At 29.0% G+C, this 10,757-nt stretch overlaps 1 protein-coding gene across 3 annotated transcripts; it reads left to right on the forward strand.

Moving 5' to 3' along the window:
- Positions 1–96: 96 nt before the first annotated feature.
- bmm (brummer) lies at positions 97–10,269 on the forward strand. 3 transcript variants are annotated; one of them, XM_012291298.2, is made up of 14 exons: positions 97–233; positions 315–710; positions 5,450–5,562; positions 5,979–6,098; positions 6,181–6,369; positions 6,451–6,534; positions 6,756–6,932; positions 7,010–7,185; positions 7,643–7,753; positions 8,060–8,217; positions 8,304–8,391; positions 8,465–8,558; positions 8,626–8,824; positions 8,906–10,269. In XM_012291298.2, exons 2-14 carry the CDS (start codon positions 551–553, stop codon positions 9,094–9,096), a joined length of 1,860 nt encoding a protein of 619 aa, XP_012146688.1. In that variant the 5' UTR covers positions 97–233; positions 315–550; the 3' UTR covers positions 9,097–10,269. The 3 variants fall into 3 exon arrangements, with proteins under 3 accessions (XP_012146688.1, XP_012146689.1, XP_012146690.1); XM_012291299.2 differs by lacking the exon at positions 97–233 and having other exon boundaries at positions 253–710; positions 7,709–7,753; XM_012291300.2 differs by lacking the exons at positions 97–233; positions 7,643–7,753 and having other exon boundaries at positions 253–710.
- Positions 10,270–10,757: the final 488 nt, after the last annotated feature.

The raw sequence follows: 10,757 nt of genomic DNA on the forward strand, positions 1-10,757 counted from the left end.
TAATAATTGAAATTAGTGATATATTGAAATCAACCGCTTTGCATGAACTGAGTATGATTTCTCTTTCTACAGCTAGATGCGCCCTCTATGATAGATACGTGGAAATACTTCGTTTTATCGGGAAAGAAACATATGTATCCAGAGGACTACATCACAATGAATGAGTTTAAGAACACTGAAGTGGGCGGAGCTATCACCACACCATCATTGCCAACCAATGAGCAGCTCATTAAGTATTTACAAACCGTACGTCATTAAACGTGTATTATCTCTTTCGCTGTTTGTAACATGTATTTTTCTCAATCATACTCAAGATTACGCTCGAGTGTTTCGGAAGGCTGTTGTTGTTGGCGAACAAGGACTACTACAGATAGTTCGAACTTAGACGTCGCGTGAAGTACGTCGTGTAAAGCGCTTTCTTTGCAAGTGATGTTCATAGTGCCGTAGAAAGGAAATCAGTATTTATTTTTTTATCTGTTGTACGATTATTCCCGATAATCAATATAAACAGGGCAATAACAAACAATATAACATAAAAGAGAATTCCGAAATGAATTTATCGTTTGCTGGCTGTGGTTTCCTTGGTATTTACCACGTTGGTGTGGCAGTGTGCTTCAAGAAATACGCTCCACACTTGCTTTTGGATAAGATTAGTGGTGCATCGGCTGGTGCTATCGCTGCTTGTTGTCTTCTTTGTGATTTACCCCTCGGTGAGTGAACTCCTTTGTTTATATATCTAATAGATATATATTATCTTGAGCAATTAGTTTTTTCAATGTTATGATTCGATTTTATGGTTTCCGATATTGTACATCTCACGTTTTGTATTCATTGCGCATACCGTTGAACAAATTATTGTCAGTGTACCAATAATTTCACATCGTAATTAAACTGCAAATATCTTTACTTGTCTTTAATGTCATTCATCAAAATCTTATGGGAATCACAAATTGTCAATATACATATTGACGATATTCGCAATATTGTATGGCCGATGCATATTGATGGTAAATTTGGGAATTTTGTAGGATTATCAATTTAGAAATTGAAGACATTTATAATTAATCAGGTTTATAATTAAATATAAAATGGAAAACTACAATTTTCAAATGAATGTAAATATTCTATAAATTTGGTCATTTTGCTAATAATTCTCGTATGTAGGTCAAACTTACGAGATTTAAAGTGGAAGTAGTAATAAGAACAGTTATCAAATGTTTTTCTTTGTGAGTAATACTGGTAATAAAATATAACACAATGTGAGCAATTATAATAGACATATTAGCATGAGTTATATTACACACTACTGAACATTTTTTACCATGATAAGAATTTATCAGTTTGCACAAAAGAAAAATATCCTTTGTTTTAGTAATAATTTAAACATTTGTTAAGTTTCATATTCAAATTAATCAGCGAGACAAATTTATGAAATAAATTTTGTTAATAAATATTTTATTATTGATTCGTTAATTTTATAAACAAATATTTCTTGTTGAATGTAAAATCTAAAATTGATTTGTCATATAAAATTATGATATAGTTATAAGTATATGTAGAAAGTACACAGTAAATATTAATTAATAATTTCCTGCATCTATGTCTATAAATAGTTATGCAGTAAGCACCGAATAGAAGTCACCGAGCTTACATGTAATTTGCCATATGATGCATTACGGACCAGAGATCCGTTGCTCCCGTAATTCAAAACATATTTCTGATTTATAATTAAACATTTTTTAAATTATATTAATTACCAAAATATCTCACTTAATAAAAGCATCAAACAAACAAATCGTCGTAATTTTAGCAGTTCTTAAAAAACACGTAAATACCGGAAAAATAATGCGTACATACAAAATGCGGATAAACATGTTTTATATAAGTTCAAATGAAAACACGGACGTACATATGATCTACAGGGAGCATGAGAACGCAGATAGCGTTACAGAAACATCCGATTAAAATATACGATGAAAACAACTTGACAAATTCTTTCGATTATCACTTATACATCGTTTTACCTTTTATCTACATACATTTCTGTTTACTACCAAGCAAGACTATCATTTGACACATTTTCTGTGCCTCGATTGTAGATATACACAATTTACATACGCAATGCTTGGGTAACAGTGTATGATATTCGTGTTATGAGTCGAACGTTAAACACTTTTAACCTATTAACATTCAAAGTTGTGAGTACACACTTTGTTATGCATTTATGGTTATAAATTATTATTCTTTTACTATTTTCTGTCATCAGTAAATATTCCTAGCGTCATAGTTATTTTAAATAAACACGATTTCCACGAAAGTTAACCGTTACCCGGGTTCAGGGACGGTTAGTTCCAAAACACTGAAAAGAGAATGCTTGTTTTTTGGGATTTTGAAACTTTTTAAATTCACAACTTCGAAATGAACTTTAGAATTCTGGGACCATTGATTTTTAGAACTTTGGAATTTTTGGGACTTGTGAAACTTTGGAATATTAAAATTTTTGGATTTTAATGCTTTGACATTTTGGGATCTTGGAAATTTTAGTGATCAAGATATAATATATTATAAATCAAAAAAATTATTCTCAAAAGTGGATTTACGTCCACAAAAGTTTCAGGGGCCTTGGAATATGATTTCGACACGCGATATCGCGTGACCAAATGTAGAGTGAACTGCAGCAAACATATTAATCTATTTGCACATATGTTTGTTTGTAATAAAAACTGTTATCTCGAAACTACTCTATTTATGACCTCTGCGAATTAATGGGTTAATTAGTGTAGAATGAACAAAAGCGAATTCCGCTATTTCCATATCGTATCAAACGATGATTCAGATGTATTGCGTGAGGATTTATCTCTATCGTGTACACTTGTTTCTCTTTTTCTGAATTTCATTTTATACACGCATATTTGTTATAACAAAGGAATCGGCCGTCTCGTTTGAAAAATTAATTGCTCCCGTTTCAAATTTATTTAATCTGGTAGTCTTTTTTTCGCGAGCATTTAAACGAGATTAAACTGCTTGACAGGATCTATTTTAGCAATATATTTCGCCGCTATCTAATCGTGCCTCTTGCGTTGTACTCTAATCGTTTTATTGCATTCTCAGAAGTTATTGTGCATGATTAATAGTCGTATGTACGAATCACTTGTTGATACTTGTATCGGTCGATGCGCAGCAGCATCCCATAATCATCGAATGTACATAATCTATGACGCAAACATTTTTACCATGCGAGACTGTTTTGTAGAAAAACGTTTAAGGTCGTGTATACTTACATACGCTAGTGCAATAAACTGCGTAGCGCGCGCGCAAGATGCGCATCATGTTTTGCGCCAATTAGATATATCCGTATTAGTTGTAGCACGTAATTTAGGATATTATAGTGTAGCGGTTCTCAACCTATGGATCGTGACCCTTAAGAGGGTCAACTATTCTCTTCGAGGTCATCGCGGTTGTTTTCATTGACTTTTACTACTTATTCTAATTTTGTTGCATTATCATATTCTATTACTAACTTGATACTGACTTTTCATCAATGAAACTTGTAAATTTAGGAACTGAAGTTGACAATTTTTAAATTATGATATGAGGTATGTGAATTCTTAAGCTGTGTCTCTTATGTGAAGAAGGTCATTTCGTATTTGGAAGACCTCGAGGTTCTTAGCTAGTTACGTCAGTGTGCTCTAGAAAGTATCTAAGGAATTTAAAGAGGGCCAGAAAATACCACGACCTAAGAACGTTCGTAATCAGACGAATTAAAAATGTCAGTAAATTTTGCAATGCAGTCATCGATAAAAAATTTGTTTTTATTCTACAGATTTCGTATTATCGGTGATGCGGTTAAAGTCTAAACGATATCTTTAAATATCTGATAGGATAATGCAATGCAGGTATTAATAAAGTATAGTCACGTGATATAGCGTGATTGTAAATCTTTTCAGAAATCAAATACTATACTCTTCTACCCGTTCTATTGTTATTATAATTCGTCGAGATCATAAATTATATTGTTATAACCTGTTTTATAATATTTATATTTACCATGGGGCCGATGTCAAAGCGTTTTAATCAGAAAGTAAACTCGACTCTCTTCTGATGTGTACAGCATCAATAAAGGAAGCGGTTGTATCTAAGGCAAACAAAGGAATATTTGTTTTGTAGCAAGGCAATGCTGACTCGTGCAGTAATAGATAACAGTGTACATATGTACATAAAACTTATCCAATTTATACAATGTAACATACGAAATCCGTGAAATCAAAATAGAACGACGATCTATGATAGACTACTCAGAATTTCTTTATCTAATAAACAATTTTTTTGAAAAGATATCTTTTGTATTAGTGAAATGTTTTTATTATAAAAACCGTCGATTTTAATATAAAAATATAAATATTTTGTATTATATATTTTCATAAATTATTAAATACACGCAATGGATATCATCGTCTTTTCAGTTTACTGATTCTGTAGTTTCATATTATGCTTGCATTGCACAAACAGGTATCACGCGTATACCGAAAGTGAATGGCACCATGCAACGTTAAAATTGCAATGTCGTAATCGTTTTTTTTATCCAAGTATTACAAGTACATTTTTTTATAGAAAATATAAAAAATTCGCATTACGCGATGTTTCATTGGCCATCATGTAAATTACTTAATGAAACCTTTTTTCTATTGAACATTGACTTTAGCTTGACACGTGTGAAGTTTCGTTGTATTTTTCTTGATGGCAAAATTACGTCATTTACCGGGAATATAATGCACAGGAAATGGCAAAATTTGAATAAATAAATATATTAGTTGGGATGACTAGGTTTTAAATGACTTCCAATTTATTTTTTTGAGTTTGGTTTGTCACACCAATAATATATTCCTTGACAGTAACATGTTCACCTTGAACGGTCTTATGAATAGACTATTTGTATTTACTGCGGTGATGCCGTAAAAAATGAACCAAAGGTATGCTTTCAGTTTGCATAACGGAAGTTCAATAAAGTGTAGCCCACTAGGGATAAGTCATACCGTAAATTACATTTTCCGTGCTTTCGCTCAACATGATACGATATAATTTGACCAATAGAGTACTGTCAAATATATGACAATCTTTAGTATTTATATCATAACATTTGTATTTAATTTAAGAATAAACAGGAAAGATGAAAACATGAGTGTCAACGGTCTTTCTGGAAATTCTATTTCTTGTTCGTTCTGCTAAATTTCTTCATCTCTTAAGATAAAATCGCTCTTAGATTACAAGCAATCACCTCATACAGTTAAAAGAACTTATCAATTTCATTAGAGATTAAATATTTAATCAATTCGACATTGCACTTTTCAAATATGATTAATGGAGATATCATACAATCATAGCAGTCTGTTTCATATTATAATTCATTATTTTTTTTGTATATTAATTGTAATATGTGATTATATTACAGGGGAAATTACAAGTAATGTCTTACGTGTTGCACGCGAGGCACGACAGCGTACTCTCGGTCCATTTAGTCCATCGTTTAATGTTCAAGAAATATTGTTAGAAAGTTTACAAAAGGTACTTGTTTATCAGCAATATTTTAATGTAAATTTTGTGACATTTTAATATGCATAATATACTTGTTATTGGCGTGACTAGATAAGAGGCAGGGTTCCATTATTCGTGTTGTGTCACACGTTAGATTACCGCGTGTTATATCGCTGCGTTTAGTGATATCGCTTCTTGGAACTAAATACAAAATATACAATAATATTGTTATTACGTAAAACTATCAATAGAAGCTTTGTTAAAGTTAAGCAATACCAGATATTTTGTATTATTAGTAATGGATCTTCTTTACTTCAAACAAAATTCTAGTTATGCCAATAGATGTGGTTCTTATAGATAGCTGTTAATGAGATATAAATGTAATATAGAATGTAAAACTATTTTCATTGAAATTATTATATTATTAAGATTAATATTTGTTGTAGTTCCTCCCAAATGATGCCCACATTCGAGTAAGTGGTAAATTACATATATCCTTGACCAGAGTATACGATGGAAAAAATGTAATTGTGTCACAGTTTTCTTCTAGGGAAGATTTATTACAGGTAAGAAAGTTTTATTTATATTTACATGTTTTTATAATTGTTTTAAATAATATAATAATATATTAAAATGTATGTTTTTCAGGCCTTGTTAGCAAGTGCATTTATTCCTATCTTTTCTGGTCTTTTACCACCCCGTTTCCATGGTGTTAGATACATGGATGGTGGTTTCAGTGACAATCTTCCTACACTAGATGAAAATACAATTACTGTTAGTCCATTCTGTGGTGAAAGTGATATTTGTCCAAGGGATGTTTCTTCTCAATTGTTTCATGTGAGTTACCTACAGTTGATCAACATCTCTATAACTAAATATATATGTAAAGGATATTAATCAAATATTTATAATTTACAGGTAAATTTTGCAAATACAAGTATAGAACTTTCAAAACAAAATATATATAGATTTGCAAGAATACTGTTTCCACCTAATCCTGAGGTAAGATTTCACAACTTATAATAAAATTATCTATGAAAAATATGTTGCATACTTTTATACTCTTCTATATAAAGTAAAAATCAGAGTTGGATTTTATGTAGTACTGCTATTCTTACTGTTACTAACATTTATTATGAGTATTAATAATATATAAAGATAGAATTATTGAAACGTAATTACTGTAATTACATACAATATATAAAAATTTGTACACATTGCAGATCCTTTCAAATATGTGTAAACAAGGATTTGATGATGCATTAAGATTTCTTCATCGCAATAATTTACTTAATTGTACTCGATGTCTTGCAGTACAGTCCACATTTGTTGTCTCAGAAACTCTTGATGATAATATAGATTATGATCCTGAATGTTTAGAATGTAAAATGCATAGACAGGTATAATTACTTTTCATATAAATTATGTTGTTTTATGATAAAAAGAATATATACTATATTCTAAAAACATGTTGTAGGAAGCATTGGTATCAAATTTGCCTGAGACAGTTATGACTATATTTCAAGATGCAATTGATTCTGCCAATAAAGGGCTTATTAACTGGTTATTCAAACATAAAAGTGTAAAACTTCTGTCACTGCTTAGCTTACCATATACGTTACCAGTAGATGTAGTATATGCAACTTTCACCAAGTAAGCATTTTATTATTATCTTTTACATTCTACTTTTTAACGAAATTCTTCTAGTAATATATAAAAGTAATATGCATGAATTATCGCTTGCTTAAAATTGCATGCTCTTAAACTAACAATTATATCTTTCAAGGAAAATGCTTACTAACTCTTATGTGAAATCAAGCATATTGAATTCAAAGATACCTAACAAATATTATTCTGTACGTTCTTAATTTAAGAAATCAGTGTTCAATAAAAAAACTTAGAATATTATTTATTATTAAAGTAACCAAAAATTATCCCGTTTTAAACATTGTTATTATTTTACGGTTTATTTCAAATATAATTATATAAGATTGACCTATTTATGCAAAATAAGGAATTCATGTATTGTGCTTGTATGTTTACATAATCTTTAATAGTTGCTTTTATGATTTACTATCCTATTCTTAACACTATGCATGTGGTTACATAGTATGATTGGTAACAACATAGAAACTCGTTCCTTGGAGTACAAAGTAATTGGCAATATTCTTCTTAGACGACCGCAGATGATTTCTAGAACTAAATATATAACAATTTCTCGGTAAGCACACGCTTTTAAGAAAAATGAAATTTATTTTTGTACATGTACATTGGAAAATAGAAGATTTCTCTTTTGTAGTAAAAAATTGTGTAATTCCTATTCATTAATGTATATGTAATCAATTATTATAAAATTTTCATTTTTTCAAAATTTATCGAACGCTTTTAAAAAAAATTTGCTTATTTTGGTATATGCGTGTCCTGAGATGCGCGTATGATTATATTCGTTACAAAGTAATAATTGTTTGCTTATATAGTTCTGTTTGTTACACAGTATTTTTCACTTTGTTTATTATTTTATTTTCAGATTTATTTTGAATGTTCCCAAATTGCGAAGAAATTTGTTAGAATTACGAACATTCTTCTTGAACCAATTAAGTACAATATTTCCCAAAATTAACGTATATTATCAGCAAATGCCACAAACTATCAAATGTCAATTAGCTATCACAGAATATGGATCAAGTAAGTGGAATGTTTTCTGCGATTTGTTGTTATAAATGCACAGCTATTTTATAATATGTGTATAACTTATTATTCACACGTTTCAGATATATATAATATGGAAGAAATAGAAAAGACTGACAATTTATATAAGAGTAAAAAGAATCTGAATTTAACATTGCAGTATAATGAATTGTAAGCTTATAAGTCTGAATGTTTTTAAATTTTGTAATCAATAATTATTGTAATTCATTACTTTATTTTCTAGACAACCCTGGAAGGACCATAATAATAAATCAAATTGTGTTATAAATATGTCCGATCTTTCAACTGTTGATGATACGTTCGAAAATATTTTGCAAGTACGTGGTAAAATATTATTTATTAATTTTAATATTAACATTTATTAACATGTTTTTTAATGTATAGGTCACTTCTGAACAAGAAGCGGTGATGGCATATTATTACATGGATGAGAATAACAAGGTGCAGGTGACGGAAATATTTGATGTTACAGATGCAGATTCTCATACAATGTTATCTGCGGATGAGATAGAAAATAATACAAAATTACAGTTTGATGAATGGGATGAACCTTCATGGATATCTCAGCATACGTTTAATGACGGTAATTTATTGTATATATTAATTATTGATGATTTTGTTACATGTAAAGTATTGTATGTATAATTCAAACAATTTGTTATAGCTGTTACCGAATCTCTATTTACGGACGGAAATGAACAGAGTCTAGAAAACTTATCAGAAATATCTTTTGAAGATGATATTTTGGGCGGTTTGAATACTTCTTCTGATCCAGAAAGTGAATGGGAAATAAGTAAAGATTTTCAAACTACAAAGATTACTAGTACACCCAATAGTGCGACAGAAATAGATTAACCATTATTGAAGATTTAAGATAAAAGAATTTTTAATAATTAATGGAATGATGTATGAGTGCGTTATATTTATAGTCAATATCATGGAGTGTGTGCATATTTCTGTAGTCAATGATATTGATGAGATTATAGTGAGAAGAATTATTACCGATGCTCAATATTGATAAATTTTTACAACGCTTTAGAAATATTATTTGAAAAAGTCAAAAGATAGATATATGAAATTGGTTAGTTTTATAAGAAAGAAGTTGTAATTTATAATCTGTGTTATGCACTGATAAATGCAAGCAAGATACAGTACAAATAACGTATAAAGAAGCGATGTGTATCTTCAGCAGAGCATACACAGTATTTTATTGTTAATGAAATCTGATAGGAAAAGATTAATATTGTTAGTACATACTTGCAAGGCAGGTATTGGTAGATCTCCGAAAAAGAGACTGATTATAGAAAAAATGTACATTATATAATACAAAAATCTATCTCTACTCTAATTTCACGTTAATTTACTGTTTGAAAATGTAAATATTAAGTACAATAGGTTAATTAATACGAAGCATTAACACTTACTGTTAACTAAGTTATTTTATCAATTTTTTGTTACATTTTTATAAAGGAGAAGAGGAAATATTCTATGTAAATATTTTTATAAACAAATGGAATGTTACCAAATTATTTATACAACTACATCTTGTGATAAACATTTAGTGGAATGATGAAATTAGCTATATAAATTAGAGTAGGGAAATACACTTTTTGATCGCATACAGCTGGAACTGAATGCCAATTAACAGATAAAATTTTTATATTGTTTATTATTGACATAATCATTGTTGAGGATAACTATACTAATTACGGTTATCGAATAGGTTGTTTTGTATGTGTTAGAAACATAATGCGCTGATTGCTCTTGTACGATAAATGCTTTATAACAACAATTAAACAGCACAATTTAGGTAATTAATTTTGTACTAAATTATGCTTTAAATAACACATAAAGAAGTCATGATTAGTAAATATTTTTAAAATGTTACATTTATATGCGTATGTATTATGTGATAAAATATTGATGCAATAGTTATGTAAAAAATGCATGTTTCATTATAATTTTATAACTGTTACATATGTCATTAACTATTATCTATTTAAATAGAAAAACATTTCTATATTTTTACTATTATTTTATTTTTTGAAATTGGACATTAAGATTATTGTCAAATTTTGATTATAACTATTACTTTGGACAAAATGGAACACTTAATATTTTCACTAGTCAACTTTCTATATCTTCGTCTCTTTCCAATATTTTCGTATAAAATTAGTAATTTATAAATTCGATTTTTTCTCTATAATGTGATATTTTGTTCATAGCAAATCGCAAGACATTCTTATAAATAGTTTCAGTATTTACATTTGCAAAAACTGCTGGAAATAGTTATTTAAAATGGTCTTTGTGTAAATTAGATTATAATATGTTTTGATTACACATGTAATTAATGAAATAAAATCATTGCAACAAAGAAAATTTTTTACATACCCTATAATCAGTAAACTAAGTGATCGGTATTATAGTGGTTATAATTTACCAATTATATTTTTTATATAAAAAATAGAACATTAAACAATTTTATAATTAAATGAATAATTTGAAAAAGGGAAAAG

This window comes from Megachile rotundata, chromosome 5, assembly GCF_050947335.1.
Source record: "Megachile rotundata isolate GNS110a chromosome 5, iyMegRotu1, whole genome shotgun sequence".
Taxonomy (NCBI): Eukaryota; Metazoa; Arthropoda; class Insecta; order Hymenoptera; family Megachilidae; genus Megachile; species Megachile rotundata.

Bases quoted from the DNA above. Each gene is read 5' to 3' on its own strand.
- bmm (XM_012291298.2), top strand. From the start codon at position 551: ATGAATTTATCGTTTGCTGGCTGTGGTTTCCTTGGTATTTACCACGTT. The intron at 6,370-6,450 runs GTGAGTTACCTA...TATAATTTACAG, and splicing joins TTTCTTCTCAATTGTTTCAT to GTAAATTTTGCAAATACAAG. The intron at 6,933-7,009 runs GTATAATTACTT...AACATGTTGTAG, and splicing joins AATGTAAAATGCATAGACAG to GAAGCATTGGTATCAAATTT.